The 22,215-nt window shown below is 43.5% G+C and overlaps 2 protein-coding genes across 6 annotated transcripts; one reads left to right on the top strand and one right to left on the bottom strand.

Moving 5' to 3' along the window:
* The first annotated feature begins 578 nt into the window (after window positions 1–578).
* On the top strand, window positions 579–13,541 carry LOC123062423 (probable LRR receptor-like serine/threonine-protein kinase At1g06840). Of its 5 annotated transcripts, none has more exons than XM_044485933.1 (20): window positions 579–878; window positions 2,714–2,818; window positions 3,202–3,349; window positions 3,955–4,026; window positions 4,337–4,408; window positions 5,757–5,900; window positions 5,993–6,064; window positions 6,174–6,245; window positions 6,526–6,600; window positions 7,383–7,451; window positions 7,878–7,946; window positions 8,013–8,084; window positions 8,681–8,749; window positions 9,021–9,511; window positions 10,285–10,437; window positions 11,171–11,457; window positions 11,729–11,780; window positions 12,110–12,360; window positions 12,521–12,655; window positions 12,961–13,541. In XM_044485933.1, the coding sequence occupies exons 2-20, from the start codon at window positions 2,716–2,718 to the stop codon at window positions 13,324–13,326; spliced, it is 2,772 nt and encodes a 923-aa protein (XP_044341868.1). In that variant the 5' UTR covers window positions 579–878; window positions 2,714–2,715; the 3' UTR covers window positions 13,327–13,541. The 5 variants fall into 5 exon arrangements, with proteins under 5 accessions (XP_044341868.1, XP_044341867.1, XP_044341869.1 ...); XM_044485932.1 differs by having other exon boundaries at window positions 2,701–2,818; XM_044485934.1 differs by lacking the exon at window positions 4,337–4,408 and having other exon boundaries at window positions 2,701–2,818.
* Window positions 13,542–13,632: 91 nt separating this feature from the next.
* On the bottom strand, window positions 13,633–17,775 carry LOC123062425 (WUSCHEL-related homeobox 8). Its single transcript, XM_044485938.1, has 3 exons — window positions 16,503–17,775; window positions 14,040–14,570; window positions 13,633–13,952 (listed from the first exon to the last, which is right to left on the bottom strand). Exons 1-3 carry the CDS (start codon window positions 16,711–16,713, stop codon window positions 13,897–13,899), a joined length of 798 nt encoding a protein of 265 aa, XP_044341873.1. The 5' UTR covers window positions 16,714–17,775; the 3' UTR covers window positions 13,633–13,896.
* Window positions 17,776–22,215: the final 4,440 nt, after the last annotated feature.

Below are 22,215 nucleotides of genomic sequence, written 5' to 3'. Positions count from 1 at the left end.
CGTGGCTTACCTAGGGCCCATGCTACTCCGTATTTGTGTCTTACCGGACCAAACTCTATGGGACCGGCACGCCTCTCCAGTCATCGGTTCGAGCTAGGGCCTACTTTCGTCAGGCGCGACTTTCTGGATAACCTGACCAAAGAGGTCAATCCGTGTCTTGCGAGCCGGCTTGCAATACGTTTTGTTTGGGTGGACTCAAACGGCACACTCGACTCAAATGCACATACTGGGCGCGGGCCGAGCAATGCTGCCAACAGCCTACCGTCGATAGCATCAAAGCGAGGCGAATGACCCGGGATCGGGATGAACGCGCGATTAAGATCAACAGCCGAGAAGACTTGGATCATGTTACATATGGTCACAAAATAAAATGTGTTCGATATAGTTTACCTAATTTTTCGGTTATATTTGCCTTTTGTGTCAAGGGCAACGCATCATCAAATAAACTAGTGATTACTACTAGTAAACAGTACTTTCTCCGTCCCAAAATAAGTGACTCAACTTTATAGTTAGTGTAAAATCGACTCACTTAATTTGAACGGAGGAGTACTAGTCAAGGCTTCCCCCACCCCCCACACCTGTTCATCGAAGCTTCACTCGCCAGGTGCCGCGGACGCCGCAATCGCGAAGGGGCAGACTGGAAAGCGCCGGTTGCAACAGTAGCTTACAAAAGGCGGACTCCTCCATTATCCTAGCGCCAGTAGTCGCCGTCGCCCGTCGGTGAGGAGGCGTCCGCATCCGCATTTGCTCGCCTGCGCCGGAATTCTCGAGTTGTCTCGGGCCAGGTATCCGCCTGCTGCTGCTCCTCTCCACTCTATATCGACCGAGCTTGTGTTGAATCCAATCAATTCAATTGATGCTTGGGAGGAGGGCTTGAGGTCAGTTTCTTCAGTTGGCTCTTCTCTTTCCCTATTCAATTCTTTCTTCGCCAAGGTTACTCCAATTAACCTTGCACATACGCATCGGCCTTAGCACGTATGCTCAAGTCTCGATTGCTGATTAGCATGGTTTTGCCGTCACTGTTAATTTGCTTATTGTCATCAGCTGTGGAGTTTGACAGTAAGTAATATGTGAGTTGACTTTTTTTTCTCTAGTGAGGTAATTCCATTTTTCGCCCCAAGTTTTGTATTTGAGGCATGTTGAGAAATTCCACGACGTTTTACGTTACATCAGATTAATTTAGACTGTTTATTTCCTTAGTTCAACGGCCCATATGAGCCAATACTACACTAGATTTTCGGTAATATATTAAGTAATTAAGGGCGTTTTGGGTAGTCCACATGTATCCATCCCACAGGCACCTTCCCCTGAAATCGAAATCTCACGCGGTAATTATCCATCCCACACTCGTTCATTTGCCATCGCCATTGCCAGCCCGCACCGTTGCCATCGCTCGTCGCGTCCTAGCTAGCCGTCGGCAGCGGCGAGTTATCATGCCTTTCGTGTTACCCTCGAACCTACATGATTTAGAGTGGGTCACCTGACGAAGACGACGAAGGCGCCCCGGCCGCATGCCCTCTTCATCGCCTCGCCTTGCTGGCCGTCATCGTCCGCGGCTAGATTGCCCGGTTTTTGGTTTTCTGGTCGAGCCTCCGGGATCTGGAACTGGTCGCTGACATAGAGATGACAGACTTTGCTTGGACTGCATGGCCCCGGCCTTGTCCAGCCCGTTCCATGAATAATCATGCAGACATACATCTTTCGGATGCAGAGGCCAGGTAACCCTTCTTTTCAAAAAAGAAATGAATGACCATGCAGACACTAGAAAGACACTAGAATACGAGGCCATACCATGGTAAGTATTCAACTCCATCGAACTCTCTTATTGACATCACGCCATGTCCATTCTTTTCCAAAAAAGAAGCTAGCTAATTAAGTAAATTCCTGCCGCCGCCGGCGACATGCAAGCAGCGTAGGCTCTGACTTTTGGCAGCGTTGGGATGACAATGCGCTGGGAGGAGTGCAAGCGGTGTTGGGATGGAGGACTTTCTAAGGGTGCCAGCCTACACGCAGCGTCTGGATATCCGAGAACATGGGGGCGGCGACCTGCAGGATGATTATTTTGCCAGCGATGGATGGCCGGCATTGGGGACGGAGGGCTGCAGCGGCGCTCGGCTGCAATCAGTCTAATTAATTAGACGAAACATAATTACCAATATGTCCTTAAGCCATAATTTGACGGTCTCATGCTGACCATTAGATTAACTAAATACTACCATTATGTTGAGTAGTACTCCCTTCGTAAACTAATATAAAAGTGTTTAGAATACTAAAATAGTGATTTAAACGCTCTTATATTAGTTTACAGAGGGAGTAGTATATGGTGTACCGTAAAATTTCCCACTACGAAACTGCTGCCAGTTTTTACCCCTTCTCGGATCACTCGCTGCTTATGTGGCGCGCAACGTACTAGATGACAGTGCAGTTTGAGGTGGTTGTTTTGTCCGCCGTAGCGTTAAAGCACCGTTGGTTTGAGAAAGGTTCCCTTGCCGTACAATCGTACATCTTTCTTCTATCAGTGTATCGAGACACAAGCTTTGCTTTCTCAAAAACAAAAAAAAATTAGATGGCAGGAAAATAGGCACTTCCATTTAGGAGGCAGCAATCTTTTGAATGGCCCTAAGCACTTGTTTGTTGTTTCGATGCTTGTTTATGATGTCAGATTCTTAGCAATTGACACTGATACCAGGTTGCTGCTAGTTCTCTTGTACAGACATGGCCAGGTCCGGAGGGTTCACGTATGCAGCAATCCTCCTGCTTGTTCTGAACATTTTCCAGGTGGATGTTGTAAGGGGACAAAGCACTCACCCTATTGAAGGTAACCTCTAGTTCCTAGTTGGAAATTGCTCTTCCCAAGAAAGAATTACAGGTGGTCTGCCAACTAGCTGCCCTTTGGATCCTGATTGTTCTCGATCGGCATATTGCACTGGATCATGTTTTCTTATTGCAAGCTCTGCTTGTGCAGATTTAGTCAGATTTATTTGTTCGTATGCCTGGACGTCTTGAAGTATCTTGTGAAGAGTTCACATATGTACTGTTGTTAATATTCATGGACTAATCAAAGTAGTCTCGCATTAACACACATGATATTCTATTAGTTAGTAGCTTAGTGGGTATAAGCATAACTAGATGGTGGTTATTCTTGACATCATACATTAATGTTATCCCGCTGAAGATTAAAATTGTCTCTATTACATGCAGCAAATGCTCTCAGTGCTATTAAAGCCAGGTTAATTGACCCTACGAATAACCTTAATAAATGGAACAGAGGAGATCCATGCACATCAAACTGGACAGGAGTCACCTGTCACAAGATACCCAGTGATACATATCTTCATGTAACAAAGCTGTATGATTGACACACCATTCTTATTTATATCGCACCTTCCTTTTCCCATCATGTTAATGGCTAGCTACGGTGTATTTATTTTATGTGTAACAGTGAACCTTCTGCTGAAGCAATTAATCTTTCAAGTCGCAGCAAACTGCTGCTCATAAATAATTGCAACCATAAAAGCCTAAAAGGAGCTCCCAAATTAAATTATAACTGAAATAGCTAGAGTTCTTCCACGTCTCCTGCGTCTCCAATTTTCTTTGAAGGGTCCATGGCTTTCATATAAATTTCTCCACTATTTTCTTGACCAAAGGCTATTACAGTCAAACTTTATTACTGAAACCTTAGAAAGTCACTAGATCCCCCCACCCACCTGCCAATATTCAGCATTGTTTTTAGCATTATATGCACTGTACTACTCTTGTTTGCTATTTCAGACTAAGTTCGCGATTCCTGGTCAAAATAATGGTCATTGGCTGATGCTTTTGTTCCTTACTCTGATTTGTGTCTTAAAATCTGCTTGTTATTCAATTAGCTACCAATTATGTATAATGCATAATATATTGATGGGATATTTGTGTCCTGTTCTGCTTAATAATGCATGGTTTTCCCCCACGTAGGGAGTTGTTCAAGATGAACCTCTCTGGAACTTTGGCACCAGAGGTTGGTCTTCTGTCTCAGCTGAGAAAATTGTAAGTATTAACAGTTAAAGTTGTTATCTAAATTCAGTGCTTTCAAGTGTTTTTTCAATATTGCCTGGAAAAAAAGTATTTTTGTATCAATATTGCACATCATGGCACTTCATGTTTTCGATGTAAATTGGATTTTGAGCAAGCCCCGGATTTTCTGACAAAATAAGTTTATGGAAATGACATAACCAGGTAGAAAAATAATAGATCTTGTCCCATTTGAGTTGTTTCTTTCAGAACCGGTGCTTTTCAGGTTGTGCCATTAGGTACCAGACATATGTGAGCTAACTGCTTTATTTTTTTGTTTTGGAAGGAATTTTATGTGGAACAATTTGACTGGTAACATCCCGAAAGAGATAGGCAATATCACAACACTAAATCTTATGTAAGTTCCTATTATCTAAGCTAACTTTTGTACTCCCCTGTCAGTGTGGACATAAACTCATTGTACTGTTTGCCTTGCGGCCACAGAAGTTTAAGCACTGAACCCTGCAAGTTGAAAATGGCAGAACATATGTATCATCATTTTGTTTGCCAAAAAAAAGAGGCCCATGTATCTGATTCACTATTTGGAGTTAGCATTTGTGTTTTGGTCTCATCTTTTTAATGTTAGACAGCACAGTGGTTCAATTCTATTTTCAATTTTTACCTAAAAGCTGCAGTGAATGGGCTTCAAAAAACTTTTTTTGAAACAACGCAGACGCTCACAACATGCACACGCACTCACCCCGATGAACATACACACGCACACCCTGCCCCTATGAGCACCTCCGAGAGCGTGAGCCGACAGATCTTGAGATTGATGAAATTGTCGCAAACACCTCATAGTCGACGGGCACGTCATGCCACTAAAACAGTAACCTGGAAAGCTTGAAATAAATCCAGGAAATATGCGAGCACTTATGCCAGATCTAGGACATGAACACAGGTGAGTTGTTTCCACCACGAGGAACCTAACCATTTAAGCTATTCTTAATTCGCAAAACATGGCCTTGGATGTACAAAACTGTCAAATGTATTGAATTCATGCTCCAGCCAGTTACTCCAAAAGTCTGAACTAATGGAGAGAGGCGCGCAATATATTTCACACTCCCCCTCACGTCTAGGCCATATTAGTCCTTAGACGTGGGATCGATGTATGCCGTGAAATCCTTTTTTTAATACTGCATTCGCAGGGTCTTAAACTCAAGACCTCTTGGCTCGGATACCATATTGAATTCATGCTCCAGCTAGTTACTTCAAAAGTCCGAACTGATGAAGAGAGACAGGCAATATATTTCGACAAAATGCATATTTTTATTTTCTCTCAAATATAAATGTACATAACTTCCTAGTCAGTTTTGTATATATCTGATTTTTACCTCATCTTAATTAGTGTAGCACATCTTTGAATTTGTCATCTTGTGGCAATACTTGGTGTGGGGTTCTCCTTGCCTCGTGTCAATATTTGTTGTGTGGGGTTACTTTTCTTATCCTTCTACAACCCCTTTTGTCTAGACATAACTATGTGTCACTGTCTAGTACTCCCTCCGCCCAGAATTACTTATTGGAGAAATGAATGTATCTAGACATATTTTAGTTCTAGATACATCTATTTTTATCCATTTCTGTGACAAGTAATTCCAGGCGGAGGGAGTATTTCCCTTCAATTTTACATGAAGATGAGTACAGCATCTCTAGATACAAGTAAGCATTAATGATAATTTTCATTGTCACTACCTCATTTTTTGTAGGGCTTTGAATGGTAATCAACTATCTGGTTCCCTACCAGATGAGATTGGCTATCTCAAGAAGTTAAACAGATTACAAGTCGACCAAAATCAAATATCTGGACCCATACCAACGTCGTTTGCTAATTTAGAAAGCATGAAGCATCTGTAAGTTTCAGGATCATAATCTTCTCGCCTTCATTCCTATGTTGCCTCTTATTTAAGTATCATTATAATCTTGACTCTTTTTTTACCTTTAGTCACATGAACAACAATTCATTAAGTGGGCAAATTCCATCTGAGTTGTCCAGATTGTCTAAGCTCCTTCATCTGTATGTGGACCTCTACTTTAATTCCGAGTTCCGATCTTTTCTTTCTCTCCTTCATCTGCAGAATGGGTTGTGTTTAAAATTGTTTCATGTTTTTAACTGTGTTGTGCAGGCTTGTGGATACCAATAATTTATCTGGACCTCTTCCTCGAAACTTAGCAGGGATGCTTAGTTTGAAAATATTGTGAGCACATTTTATATACCCAGTGAGACTTCTTTGAATATATCTGATGCTGGTTGTGTGATTATACTTTTGTTTTGATCGTCTGAGAATATTAAGTAATGCTACAAATTTCAGGAGTATACATATGATATACCTTAAATCTAATTTGGTTTTTCATTTCTTGTGTTACTAAACAATAGCAAATAGTTTTTACTCAGAATGTTTCTCTCATTTAAGATTAATTTGATACTGCCATCAGCTAACAACCCTCATTTCTTATATCTGTATATTATACTTCTAGTCAGGCTGATAATAATAACTTCAGTGGAAGTTCCATACCCGCTGCATACAATAACATACGGACACTTTTAAAGCTGTGAGTACAACGCCTTTCCTCCTTATAGTACTTCCTTTATTTTTAGTACTCCCTCTGTAAACAAATATAAGACCATTAGAATCCAAATTAGCGCCTCTGGAAGTCTTGAAAAACTCTAAAAGCGAAGTCGACAACACTGACATAACTTGCATCTGCTCCTCATAAAACTTTAACTCCAAATCTTATATACACATGGTCAGACAAAGAGATAAAATCATGCTGAGGATACTGGATAATGCCACATTAAATATTTTGCTGCGTATCTACTATTCGTAGCAGGATTTGTGGTTTTCGTTTCTTGATGTGGATTTTTTTCTAGTTTTTTATGACTTGTAGACATGCTAATTTTGTTAGCATCATTTAGTTAACAAGTTGTTTTAATTACAAGCATTGTGCAATGCTATGGCAAACAGATGCCAAGTCCTGATAAAAGGGAATAAAAGACAGGCAACATGTGGTGAATGCACTCCGCCAATGCTCCCAGTCTCCACCATGAAGTCTGAAGCCACTGCCTGCATATGGTTCTTCCTCTAGGAGACCCTCTCACATAGCAGCCAGATCAGGATGCAGAGAGTTCACATCTCTAGAAACCTCTATAATTCTAAAATTTCAAGTTAAATAGGTTATTTTGTTTCCCTCGAGGGCAGTTTGGATGAAGGGAATTTCTTGTGTGTTTGTTGATATTTAGTTCAAACAAAAAGTAGATCTTCGGTATTTTTTATCATACTTCTATTCAAATCAAGATATATGTTCAAGTTCATAATCCTTTTTCATGTCACCAGGAGTCTCAGGAATTGCAGTTTGCAAGGAGTTATTCCTGATCTAAGTGGCATACCTGAACTTGGCTATTTGTAAGTCCAGATCAAAACAAATGTTACACTTCCTTTTCATTCTTACTATTTTTGGCATCCTACTATCAGAGATTATCCTTTGTTTGTTACTCCATCTGTCCCATAATATAAGACAGTTTTTGACATTACATTGGTGTCTAAAAACGTCTTACATTATGGGACAGAGGGAGTAGTTCATAGCTTTGCCTAGAATATGTTTCTAGGTAAGTACCTTTCAGTGAGAAAATCACCCATCCTACTATATAGTTTGCCATTTTTTATTTAATTCTTTGGCTTTATTTTCTTTTTTTATTGTTGTTGTACTTTCACGTCATCGTAACGCCTTCTTCTAATATACAAAGACGCGCACTTAGGTGCGAGTCCGAGAAAAAAGATGTCGACGAGATTATTCTACATCTCTTCGCTAATTTTGGCATGCACTTTCAGAGATCTTAGCTGGAACCAACTGAGAGGATCTATAGCAGTTGATAGACTCGCTTCAAATATCACCACGATGTATGTTGCACTTTGTAAAATTTTATACTTTTTACAATAACCAGACTAACTTACAGTTTTTGACAGTATTTTATCGCATAACTTTCTTAATGGAACTATTCCGGCAAACTTCTCTGGGCTGCCTAATCTTCAGTTATTGTAAGTAACGTTTAACTTAGAGCACTGCTCCAATCCTCAATAATTGTGCTTTTCTGTAGTTCTAGCTAACCTTTCACGCCATTGAACATTAATGTTTTCCGTATTGAACTATAGATTGCCATGTTCTCTCTGCAGAACAACTAGCAAGTGAAAAAATAGGTTCGTGAAAACTGATACTCCCTCTGTTCACTTTTATAAGACCTTGAAGACATTTCAGACAATGTACAAAATAGCCCATTTGGAGTTGTCTGAAATGACTTACAAAAGTGAACGGAGGGAGTAGTAGTGTGTCCGTGTTTTATGGGTTTGTGGAGGTTTCTCCTTAGCTTGTGATCAAAACCTTTTGTCGCTTCCTTGTAAATTAACTTGCTTTTCTACTTAATAAAAAGATGAGCAATACTTTAGCACATTCTCTAAACATACTTACTTTATAGGTATAAGTATGTCGGACAGCACTAGTTTGCTACTTATTTTGTTAAAGATATATGAAGATGCCATTTTACAGGTCGTTTGAAGCGAACTGTCTCAACGGTGTTGTTCCATCTGCAATCTGTTTGTGATATGCATGCGTAATGTATTTTTTTTTAATAATGCAGGAACTTTGAAAGCAACTCCCTTGACACAATTCCAGCTGCATTTGAGCCTCCAAAAGCTGTCATTGTACTGTATGTTTTTTGTCATGGAAAATTTCCTTGTCAGTTTGCACTTCCTGCACAAGCATGCACATAGCTCAGGTTCAGCTGTATAATTTGTTGGGAATATGAATACAGGTTCATCTGTATCATTTCTTGGGAATATAAAAAAATAATTTCTATTACTACTGCATACAAAATATCTAATAATACGGACAAATAAAATATTGATCACAAGAGCTTTATAAATAAAATCATTCTCTTTCTGATATAACACATAATAGTTGCCATCATTATTCTGCAGGATTTCTGGAAACCCCGTATGTGACAATCCAGCTCGAGCAAAGGGACTTTGTCAACCCAAATCTGTAAATGAAGCACCGTCTGGACAGGGACCACAAGTTAATATAGATTGTGCTTCTTGCCCGACGGATAAAAATTATGAATACAATCCATTATCCCCTATACCTTGCATTTGTCTTGTGCCTCTCGAAGTTGGATTTCGGCTGAAGAGTCCGGGGATCTCAGACTTCCACTCCTACAAAAAAGCCTTTGAGATGGACTCAACCTCTCTATTGGACCTGAGTCTTTACCAGCTATATATTGAGCGGTACACATGGGAGGCTGGTCCAAGGCTGAATTTGCATTTGAAGTTATTCCCAAATAACACTAATTTATTCACTATGTCGGAAGTTATGCGGCTCAGGCAATTACTTGCTGGATGGGAAATTACTCTATCAGACATTTTTGGTCCATATGATCTTCTCAATTTCACGCTTGGTTCCTATGCAGATGGTATGTAGGATTTACTTTGCACCAAAGGATGTCATTCATACTTCTACCATATTCTGCCCCCATTTCTTTTAATATAAAAAATATACCATAGGGGATTCCCCTATTGTTTCTCCGTAAAAAAAATAGCTCTACCATATTCAACAAATAGTTGAGTGTGTGATCCTTGTGTATATTTATTTTGCCAAGACAGGCGACGAAATATCAGCAGAGCTTCTGTGGTTGTTTTATATGTTGGTAGAATTAGAAACTCATGAATTCTTAATTTGATTCTCCTAGCATATGGAATATTTGCTATTATAGTTCATATGAGTGTGTAGTCTTATATGTTAAAATATGATTAATTATTGCACACAATCGAATTTTTTTTTTGGTTATTTCTTTGTCTTCTTCCATCCTCTACGCCATGATATTTAGTGTGAATTTTTATAAGGTATTTTTTATAACATCACAATTTGAAAGTGGACCTACCCTTGTTCATATCCCTAGAATTTCTCAAAGACGGGTCCTCCGCGAGGGGCTCAGGCATGTAAGGGAGATTGGGGCTTTAGGAACCATACCCTAATATATGTTTCCTAGGGTTAATGGAAACCCAAACTCTCCTGAGAAATGGGAGGAACCCACCACAGAAATGAAAATTGCCAAGATTATAATATATTTTTCTTAGTCTAATATTCACCGCTGCATGTTTCATACTGATACTTTAATACTCCATCCAGTTTTATGATCCACTTGCTTATTGTTTTGCCGCCGTTTTTTATTTTCTTTTGTTGCAGAATTTCCAACACTGGTATCATCAGGTTTAAAAAAGGGTGCACTAGCTGGGATTTTGGCAGGAACAATTATTGCTGCTATTGCAGTTTCTGTGGTTTCCACATTTTTTATAATGAGAAGACGCTCAAAACATCGAACAGTTTCGAGGCCATCATGTAAGTCACCATATTTGTTTCAACAAACATAGTTTTCCATCTGCTGCACATAAAACCTTGTTGTCTAACAAATTAGAAATGCATTGCTGCTTTATCTGGTAACTAGTTGTTGAAATATATGGTCCGCCTCTCCATCAGTTCAGACTTTTAGAGCAACTGGCTGGAGCATGAATTCAATGTGGTATCCGAGTCAAGAGGTCTTGAATTCAAGACCCTGCCAACGCAACAACAAAACAACAACAAAGCCTTTAGTCCCAAACAAGTTGGGTTAGGCTAGAGATGAAACCCATCTCGCGACCACCTCATGGTTCTGGCACATGGATAGGCCAACACAGTATTAAAAAAAAGATTATGTGGCCTACATTGATCCCACGTCTAAGGACTAAAAAAGCCGACGTGATGGGGGGGGGGGGTGTTGAAATATATTGCCCGCCTCTCTCCATCAGATCAGGCTTCGGAGTAACTGGCTAGAGCATGAATTCAATACTAGTGACATATATAAGCAGTGTACTTTTAGTAGGAAGCTACTCTTTCAGTCTTTCTGTAATACTAGTAATTGGATTTAAACTGTGAATTTATCATATCAGTTCTTACTTGGCCTCATCCTAATACACGAGATCAGAGTTTTAGAGAGACAACATCTGATTTGTTTCAACTCTATAGCAACTAAACTTTAGAATTGAGTAGACACCAAATTCAATCTACAACATCTGAAGAGGTGATAATTTTCCAGTACTATTGAGGTTTTCTGTCAAGGTTGATGTTGTGAGATCCTTCACGTTTGAAGAAATGGCTACAGCAACAAATAATTTCGATGATTCAGCTGAAATTGGTGAGGGAGGTTATGGAAAAGTCTGTAAAGGAAATCTAGCTGATGGAGCAACCGTTGCAATCAAACGAGCACATGAACATTCTCTGCAAGGTTCAAATGAATTTTGCACAGAAATAGAATTGCTGTCAAGATTGCATCATCGTAATTTGGTATCTCTGATTGGATATTGTGATGAAGAAGTCGAACAGGTGTGTCTCAATTTTCGAATCATTTTACATATTTTATACTATAGTATTGAAATCCCCCCGCAACCCCATACACATTATGTTACAAAAATATATTGGTAATGTTATACTCCCTGTTGTACTAAATCAACGACAATTAATATGGATCGAAGAGAGTACTAAACATGCTTATGATTAGGGTTTTCCAGTTACCTCAGGTTTGCAAATCTATAATATATGGAAGAGTATCTGCAGACTACAGTAATTTTTGCTCATAGATAATTATATTTTGCAGATGCTGGTGTATGAATTCATGCCAAATGGCACTCTACGTGATCATCTTTCTGGTGAGTAAGCGGGAAGTTGCACATTTTCAAGTTTTCTTACTCCTTCCGATTCAAATTAATTGTCGCAGCTCTAGTACAACTTTAGCACAAGTTACAATTAATTTGGGTCGGAGGGAGTAACTTATTTTCTCCCCATATAGCCATCTTTGTGTATGTTGAAGTCGATCATGATCCCAGCCCGTCTCCCAGAATTTATAATTCTTGTGTTTAGCAGTGATGTGTGTTGGTATACTATGTTCTTTTGTTTGATCATCGATAAAATCAAAGTGTGTAATTCTTGAACTTGTGTTGGATGTCAAGCACCTAATCTCATTTAACACTTTCCGCAGCAACTTGTAAAAGACCTCTTAACTTTGTTCAGCGGTTGCATATTGCGTTGGGCGCTGCAAAGGGAATCCTCTATCTACACACCGAGGCAGATCCTCCTATATTTCACCGTGATGTTAAGACCACCAACATTCTACTGGACTCCAAGTTCGTAGCGAAAGTGGCCGACTTTGGTCTTTCAAAGCTTGCTCCGATCCCGGATGTTGAAGGAACATTGCCAGAACATATCTCCACTGTTGTTAAGGGCACTCCAGTAAGTCTTATTACACCTAACAATGTAGCAAGATCTGCACCCACTATGATCTAATTACTGATGTTCCATGCAATACAATAGGAAATAGCCGAGCCTACTACTTATTCAACTTTTACTGTGCTAGTTGGGCTCATCTTATCCATCATGTTTCTTTTGGCAGGGCTATCTTGATCCAGAATACTTCCTAACTAATAAATTGACAGAAAAAAGCGATGTTTATAGCTTTGGTGTTGTGCTGCTTGAACTATTGACCGGGATGAAGCCAATCCAGTTCGGTAAAAACATCGTTAGAGAGGTACGGAGGTTCCCACCCTGACCCGTATCTAAATTTACAGTTCAATCAACTGTTTGCAGGTCACAAACAGGGTAGATAGTACTCCATCCGTACACTAATATAAGAGCGTTTAGATCACTATAGTAGTGATCTAAACGCTCTTATATTAGTTTACAGAGGGAGTATAGTGATCTAACTGCTCTTATATTTGTGTACGGAGGGAGTACTAAATCTTTGCTTTCGAGTCTTTTTTGACAGTTCAGTAAGAGTGTTATTAATTCAGTAGAACTTTACTGCTGAACTATTTAACCTGATCCTCAATGTAGGTAAAGGCGGCTTACCAATCAGGAGACGTTTCCGGAATCATCGACAGCCGAATGTCGTGGTGCCCTCGAGAATTCGCCACGAAGTTCCTCTCACTGGCCCTGAAGTGCTGCCAGGACGAGAGCGACGCGAGGCCTTACATGGCCAACATCGTCAGGGAACTCGACGACATCCGTAGCGCTCTGCCTGAAGGAGAAGATCTCCTGTCTGTGACCTCCATGGAGACGGGCTCCTTGGCCACCCTAACTCAATCTACATCGAACTCCTTCATAACGACCACCGGAGAGCATTTCGACTCGTCCCATGCCTCCGGCAGCGGGCTTATGGACAACAGCGTCCCTTCCAGGATGTCGGTGACTCCTCGTTAGTGCTGTCGCGCTCTTTGCATTGTAAATGGGTGTGGAGGACAGTTCCTGCCGGGCGATTTCTTCTTATGTACATGTTGAAATGGGTGTGTTGTTGTTGATGATGTGTGTGTGTGTTTGATGATCAGGGGTTTGACTATCATGGGAGGTGTATTTGGCAGACACTGTTGGCGAGTGCAAAATGATGAATGCTAACTGGGGTAATTCTTTTCAGCTAAGGTTATATTGGCTGGAAACTCAATTGATTTTTCGGAGGCCTGGCTAACCATATTGGTTACATTTACACTGTAACATTGAGGCTGACAAAAATGAACACCCAAAACAGCTTACCTTGTAAAACTGCAAACCCAGAGTCTGCATACCAACACTTGAAAGTTAATATATAGGCTAAGGGCAAATACTGTATATATCAGCTTCTCAAACTATTTCCACGAGAAAATCAAACCAATTCCACTCGAGCTAAACTACTCTCAGGAGGAGGTCGACAAGACCGCGATAACCAACGCATACTGCTTTTTACACTAAGGCAAACTTCTCAGACCCCAACTCCTGTCGGCTAAACAACATCTCGTGTCACCCAGACATGTCGAAGCTTTCGCCCGTCCGGTACTGGAAGAACTGGTCGATTCCTGCAAAAAAATCAACATCATATCAGATTCAGTAGGCCTCCATAGAGCTATACTGTCTACTGAAGAAATGGTGTTTCCTGAACATACTTGGATTCGACATAACGTTCTCGTAGAAGGACATCTGGCCCAGACCGCCCGACGGTCTCGGGCCATTGTCATTGCTGGACCCATACATCGGACCGCGGACCTGCTCACGCTCTGCTGCGTCAAAGTGACGGTGCATCTCCGAGATCCTCTCGGGGTTGTGAGCTCTCACAGCCATGCCCTGCTGCTGTGACCCGTCTGATCTAGGCTTCTTGTCGGTCGGGGAATCCTCGTCTCCCTCGGCCTCCGATTCGGTGTTACTTGGTAGAGAAGAGGCTGCCTGCTTCCGCTTCGAGCGTGCACGTCTGTTCTGGAACCAGTTGTAGACATTGGTCTCTGAAATCTGTCCGTGCTGCGAGAGCTCGGCTGTGATATCCTTTATCTTTTGCTTGCTTGGTGTTCCATTTCCTTGGTCAAAAATGCTCTCGAGGATCTGCAGCTGCATCTGGGTCGGTGTCCATCGCTGCCTCGCTGTGATCTTGTGGCCTCCGTGAACCATTAGAGGATCACAGTACAGATTACCAAGCCTCATACCTGAAAACAGAAGTGAAATCTTAGTTTTGACTACAGAAAAAACTAACTGTTGTTGGGAAACTAACTGTTCTATCGACAACACCAGTAGAATAGACCAAACCAAAAAATTGAGAATGGGCAGACCCGCACACTGTGTTTCAGGAGCATATCTAAAATAACTCTTGTCACAGGTCTCTGTTTTCAGAGTTTACCATAAAGCACAATCTTTTAGTGGTACTAGATGAATTATTAAAAAAAACTAGGATGGTAGAAAAAATATTGCAAGGCTGTCAGGAAGTTCACAGATGTTGCTAACTGGAAAGAAGAAAAACATGCTTAAGTTTTGAAGGAATCTAGTTAGTTGACTTGAGAATAAAGTATCAACTAATGTTTCACTGCGATATGGACAAGTGTGCAAATCGTATGTGAGTGATAAAATTATTGGAGTGGCAGAATAAGAATTAGTGTTGGGCCCAGTAGAAAGATAATAAGTAACATGCTATCAGATTCCTGCATGTCAAGCTTACATTCTATAGAATGGCAGAAGATCGCGGAACAAAATGGTGGAGCACATGGGAACATGGCACAAATCATAAATGGCCACATGACAATCTTGGGTCCCTATTTCATTTATTTTGCAGCGTTTAAGGTCCTCTCTGGATCTTAATGTAATGTTCCCACAGTGCCACTGACAAAACTTAACACATACTGCCCACGCCCCATGGTGACTGATCATACAGTTTTGTACAGTGTGGCATAAACCACAAGGTCATAGCCATGAATATAACCTAGAGCAAATAAATTCTTCCAGTGCATGGAGTGAGCCCAGCCTGTTGTTAACTTCATAACAAGTCATCAAATTGATGATCTGGCACTTTCTTGTACTATTTACGCAAATAACTGAAGAATTTATACTTTCACAGGGAGCATGGAAATAACAAATGCAAAGAGTATGGTTTCGCAACAAGCTGTGCGGTAAATTCTTCAGTTATTTAGGCAAGAAAAAGCTGGCAAAGCCAGTTAGTAAGACCTCAGAAAACAGAATTAATTACAAATACAATGCAGTGCTGTAGTTGTAAGAGGGGCAAAGAAGCTAAGAGCCCTGCCCTCTCGACGGCTAGTCTTAGTTGGCAGCTGTGTTCTTTGCCCTTTTCGTTCTTCTTTCTTGCAGTTATGTATTTATAGTAGGGTTTTTCGTAGTTGAGCTTTTGCTCTTGTTGGTCTGCGCCACCAAATGGAGTGTTGCTTGCAAGTTACAATTTAGGTTAGTAAGGGAATGCTTTCAATGGCCTGACAACACAATCTCTCAAATGTCTTGTTACACTAATCAAGAGGATGTCTGTAGCTATCTTCAGGAGTGATGAGTATGCTAAGCAAATAAGACACATTAACAGTACCCTGCATAATTAATGATAGAAAACGACACACCATGAACCACATCTTACTACCGGTCGGTCCCTTGCATTAGCGTCACAGTCATCAACCGATCTACTTATAACAACAACAAAATAATCTCAAAGAATGATGCATAGCCGCAACTAAGCACCTACTTAGCATGGACAAAGTGAAATGGTACTGTCATGTGTCACCACCAGTCAAAAACAACTGACTGAACAATGATATGAACATTAACAAGAACAGCAATGGAATGTGTGGGACTTGCTCATGCATGAACTGACAAACAGCTAAAAGCAGTATTCTCACCGAGAAAATTGGTGAAATGGATAAAAAGATCCTAATCATACTACTCATTCCATCAGCAAATAACAAAGTATGGTACTTCTACAGATCCGACAAAGCCCACAACATCTGAATTTTATTCAGAAAGAAACAAGGCTGCGCCCTTAAAAGAAAAGAACAGCACTTGAGAGAGAGAGAGACTTTTACTCGCTTTATTTACGCAGAAAGAAAAGAGTAGATGGAGCCGTCAAGCATGTGCGTGCAGTTGGGTACCTGCAATGGAGTCCTGGTGCGCGGTGAGGGCGCGGTGCATCTCGACGAGCTGCTCGCAGATGGTGGCGTAGATGGAGATCTGCTTCCGGAGCACCTCCATCTGCTCGTCCGTCATCACCTTGACGTACCCCAGCGCCTCGCCCCTCTCCTCCGCCGGCTCGCCGGCCACCGCCGCCGCCGCCGCCGCGGCGGAGGCCTTGTCCCACTCCATGGTCAGCCCGCTCACTCGCAAAAAAAGGAGGCACACAGGCTGGCTCTGGGGAGGAAAGAGGCAGGAAGGATGGGATTTTTGGAAAGAAAGAAAAGGACGGGATCCTGGTGCCGTGGAAACGGAAGGAAATCCGCTCGGCCGATTCCGAATCCCGGCTGCGGCGGGGCGGTGGAGGCTCGCGAAAGGAAAGAGCAAGATGGATACGGCGCCTTTCCCAGTTTTCCTCCAGCCGTCTGGGGTATGTGCGTACGTGATTGTTGGGAACGAAGTGTGCTGCCGGAGAACTTTGGCGGAGGCGCGGGTGGGGCTCGGGGACGGGGCCGGAGGTGCTGGCGGAGGCAGCTCTGGGGCCGGCGCGGGTGGAGCTCGGGGGGCGGGGCGTGGGGCGCAGGATTGTGGGTGGGCGCGGGCCGGAGTTTGGGCTCGGGGTGGAGCCGCCGGAAGGAAACAGGTCTGCAAGAAGAAGTGCGAGGGAATGGAGAAAGAAGAAGAGGTGTCTGCGACAGAGGAGCCGAAGAAGAAGAAGAAGGGGCAGAAAAAAAAGCCGACAGCTCGTGCCAAGGCTTGCAGCTTTGGATTGGGAAAAGCTGGACAGAGAAACCAGGCAGGGAACTATACTCTAGTAGTACTACTCTGGCTCTCTCTCTCTCTCCCTGGCTATTTTGTCTTGGAGGTAGTGGCACTGGCTCAGGCTCAGCACTCACTCGCCTCCTCGCAGTGCTGCCGCTGGCTTCAAGAACGCCATGGCCATCCCATGCACGGCCGAGAGAATTAATTTGATTTAATTTCTACTGGTGTTTCTTCAGCTTAATTTGCTCTGCCGGTTCTTGCCTGGTCAAGGCAAGATGTAGGTGGGGAGATAAAAGACGGTTTCCATTTCAAATGAGGTGTGTGTGTCAGTGGATAGGGGAAGGGGGGAGGAGGAGGAGTAGAAGGGAAGCGTGGAGAGGAGTGCGTGAAGGGAGGGGAAGGAAGAATGATGATGGCGTGGGCATGTGGATGTGTGGGGGGACGAACGAAAAAGCTCACGACCAAGACGACTCCACTCCACTCCACTCGCCGGCCGCTGTTGCTTGTCTCGCTCGCCTCCATTATTTATACTCGTACATACGTGTTCGTATATTTACTGGTACCGATTATTCTTGTAGTGTAGCGCCGGACGAAACGCGCCCGTTAGGCCGAATGGGCTTGCGCATTTCCGCGTCGAGTTAAAACGCATCATATTCCGATCGGTGTGTTCGTCAACGCCGGCGGAGAATATTAGCCGCGTGCGTGCATGGCCACGTACGTGGTGCAGTCGAGTTAAAACGCATCATAGTCTGGATTCTGCCATTTGGGTCAGGCTGGTCACAATGGGCAAGAACATAGTCTACTAACTTACACACTTCCCTAGACTACTACCTTCACAGTGGGTAGGAACATCTTTGTAGTGCCATACAACAATGTATTTATTAGGTTATATACTCATTGTTTCTTGGAGTGTGTGATGTTCCGGTAACTTAGGCTGATCACAATGGGGAGGAACTTAGGAGTAACATCACACACTCCAATATAACTTTGTTTATGTGGCACATATTTAATGAAGAGAGAGGTGCTTGTGGTAACTAGCTAAGTTACCGGAACATCACACACTCCAAGAAACAATGAGTCTATAACCTAATAAATACATCTTTGCATGATACTATATAGATGTTCCTACCCACTGTGAAGGTAGTAACATAGTCTAGGGAAGTGTGTAAGTTACTAGCTTATGTTCTTGCCCATTGTGACCAGCCTTAGCTAGTTACCGCAAGCACATCTCTCTTCATTAAATATGTGACACATAAGCAAAGTTGTATTGGAGTGTGTGATGTTACTCCTAAGTTCCTCCCCATTGTGACCAGCCTCAGTCAAAGGGGTCTTGTCCGGCAGGCAATGCGCCCAACCGACGAATGCATTTCGTCCAACCGACTTATTTTTCATGCATATATCTTTAAACTAAAAACAAACTATGCATATTTACAACCAAATAAAAATCACATAGTACCACAAATAATAAATACTTCCTTCGTTCCTAAATACAAGTCTTTTTAGACATTTCAAATAGACTACAACATACGGATATATGTAGACGTATTTTAGAGTGTAGGTTCAATGTAGTCACTTATAGAATCTCTAAAAAAAGACTTATTTCAAAATGGGGGGAGTATTTCACAACTAAATAAAGTCATAAAGTTTACAATCAAATTGAAGTTGTCACAAATACATCGAAAGGAATTGAACCGATACATCTAGTGGTTGCCAAGGTGAATCAACATGTGCTCAAACCAGATCATCTTGAAGTTGAATGTGAGTTTGTCAATCACGCATTTCATGATGAAATTGGATGAACGGGCCAAACGTTGTCGGTTCTTGATGCTCGGGCACAACATTTTTACCCTAAAATTCAAACCCTTAGTCGTAGATGTTGTCGTCGAATAATGTTCATAGATAATATGATCATAAATTCATAATTCATCGGATCTCAACAAACACACCGCAAAAGAATATTACATCGGATAGAACTCCAAGAACATCGAGGAGAACATGGCATTGAAGATCATAGAGAGAGAAGTAGCCATCTAGCTACTAGCTATGGACACGTAGGTTTGTGGTAAACTACTCACGCTTCATCGGAAGGGCAATAGAGTTGATATAGATGCCCTCCATGATCGAATCCCCCTCCGATAGGATGCCGGAAAAGGCTCCAACATGGGATCTCACGGAAACAGAGGCTTGCGACGGTGGAAAAGTATTTTGATGGACGCTTCTGGTCGTTTGGGAATATTTAGGAATTTATAGAGCAAAAATATGATTGGAGGAGTTCCATGGGGCCCATAAGTCAGGGGCGCGCCCTGAGGACTTGTGGAGTCCTCAAGACTCTTCTGCCCCCCCCCCTCTCCAAGCTTCAAGCTTCTTGGATATCTTCTGGTCCAAGAAAAATCATCACGAAAGTTTTATTTTGTTTGGACTCCGTTTGATATTCCTTTTCTGTAAAACTCAAAAATAAGGACAAAACAGAAACTGGCACTAGGCTCTAGATTAATAAGTTAGTCCCAAAAATAATATAAAATAGCATATAAAACATCCAAAACAGATATTCCGTTTGGAGTCCGTTTAATATTCCTTTTCTGTGAAACTCAAAAACAGGGACAAAACAGAAACTGGCACTGGGCTCTAGATTAATAAGTTAGTCCCAAAAATAATATAAAATAGCATATAAAACATGCAAAACAGATATTCCGTTTGGAGTCCGTTTGATATTCCTTTTCTACCAAACTCAAAAATAAGGAAAAAAACAGAAACTGATACTGGGCTCTAGATTAATAAGTTAGTCCCAAAAATAATATAAACTAGCATATAAAACATCCAAAACAGATAATATAATAGCATTGGACAATTAAAAAATTATAGATGCGTTGGAGACGTATCACCATGTCAAAAAAAATAGAACCAAATCCCAAGATTTTATGAAGTCACTATTTCAAGTATGGCAGTGCAAGCTTTCACATGCCTGGTTGTCGGTGTTCTGGAAAGGGGCCCCCCAGACTTGCCTGCCTGCGGCCTACGGCGTGGCTCTACGAGCGGGCCCGAATGGCCCATCTTCACCAACAAGCACCCAAGACCCTCGCGAGGGGCCAAGCCTCGCGAGGCGGACGACACAAGACCTCCTCGGGAGCGCCCTCACCAAGCTGGCTCGCGAGGGGCGGAGAGTTCAAGGCAAGGCAAACCTCGCGAGGTTTCAATGACGTGAGCCATGACGATTAAGATCAGGCGGGCGCCAGCGCGCATGGTGTCCTTGTTTCCTCTTTGGTGCTAAGGAAGCAAGCACAGACACGGAGTACCGAGGCATCAAGCAAAGGTTTCCATATCAGTGCAACGAGACCAAGACCAGCAAGATGGCAAGACGGAGGTCACCATGGAGCCCAAGGCGGCGTCACCACCAGAGCCTTTTGTAGGCGAAGACTGCTTTTGTCAGGATAAGTTGTACTAGTTGTCCCCTTTCAAATTGACCGTTGTCGTCTCCCTTCCCGCTCAATATTTGGGGAGAGGACCAGGGCCTCTATAAATAGGACTAGCCACCACCATAGCTAGGGAATGAGATCCGAACAATCACAAGTTCACCAAGCACAAGAACACCTCTCCTCAGGAGGTTGTTCTTCCCCTTGTACTGTTCATCCTCAGCCCAAGAGGCAATCCACCACACCACACTTGAGTAGGGTATTACACCACACTTGAGTAGGGTATCCTCAGCCCGAACCAGTATAAATCTTGTGTTCTTTGTGTTGCGAGTTCGTCGAGTTAACCCTTGAGATCTTAGCGAAGCTAGGACGTGGATCGGTAGGGGGAGATCTTCACGCGCACCCCAGTGTTCGAACCTTGAGGATTTTGCCGGAACCCGAGATCCAACATTTGGCGCGCCAGGTAGGGGTGCGTCGTAGCTTTCCTTTCGTCGACCTATGCTCCGCCGCCACCTCGCTTCGCCCTCATGGCAGGCGTCTCGCTCCCGGCTCCGGCGACCGGTGCCAACGGCGGGGCTAGGGGGCTCCTAGCCTTGGCCCCCGCCCTACGGCAGGTGCAGTGGTCGCCCAAGTTCAAACCGGAGATGCCACCGCGCTATGACGGCGCGGCAGACCCGTCGGCTTTTCTGCTAGCGTATGAGGAGGACGTCCTCAAGGCCAGGGGAGACGATAAGGTCGTGGCCAACTGGCTTCCCATGGCCCTCACCGGCGCACCGCGCGCCTGGCTACTCAACCTCCCCGAATCCATGGTGGCATCTTGGCAGGAGCTGCGCGGCCTCTTCACTGCGCGCTACGCGGTGCCGGCGCACCACGCGGTCGCGGCCCTCCTAGACGGCTCGCAAGCACCGCCTTCAGATCGTCATGTCAAGCCGTTCCTTCGCCAAATTGGCACCGCTTCCAGGCGCTCGGGGGCCCCGCCGGGCTGGGACGCGCCCTAGGCCAATCTCACCTTCGACGCAGGGGACCACCCCGCCTCTACCGTCGGCTCGGGCATGCTTCCCATGCTTTGCACGCCCATCATCTGCAACGTGGCCGTCACCAAGACCCTCATCGACGGCGACGCCGGCCTCAACATGCTCTCCGTGGAGGCCTTCGGCCTTTTGCACATACCACTCGAGCGGCTCCGCCTCAGCAAGTCCTTCTGAGGGGTTGGCGGTGGCACCGCCCACTCCCTGGTTTAGATCCGCCTCCCTGTCACCTTCGGCACGCGCGGCAACTACCGCACCGAGCTGGTCGACTTCGACATCACCCGCATCGGCCTCCCTTACAACGCCATCCTCGGGTACCTAGCTCTGGCCCAGTTCATGGCAGCAACCCATCCGGCTTACAACCTCTTGAAGATGCCAGGGAGCAAGGGTGTCCTCACCATCAAGGGGGACGCCAAGGAGGCCCTGGCGGCGCTCAAGCTTGCCCTCAAGACCACCTCCGCGGCGCAGCCCGCCGGCGCGGGTGCCTCCAGGGC

The sequence above is a fragment of the Triticum aestivum genome, chromosome 3A (assembly GCF_018294505.1).
Source record: "Triticum aestivum cultivar Chinese Spring chromosome 3A, IWGSC CS RefSeq v2.1, whole genome shotgun sequence".
NCBI classification, from domain to species: domain Eukaryota; kingdom Viridiplantae; phylum Streptophyta; class Magnoliopsida; order Poales; family Poaceae; genus Triticum; species Triticum aestivum.
Note: the sequence above shows the minus strand (reverse complement) of the source record. Positions and strands in the feature narration are given on the sequence as shown.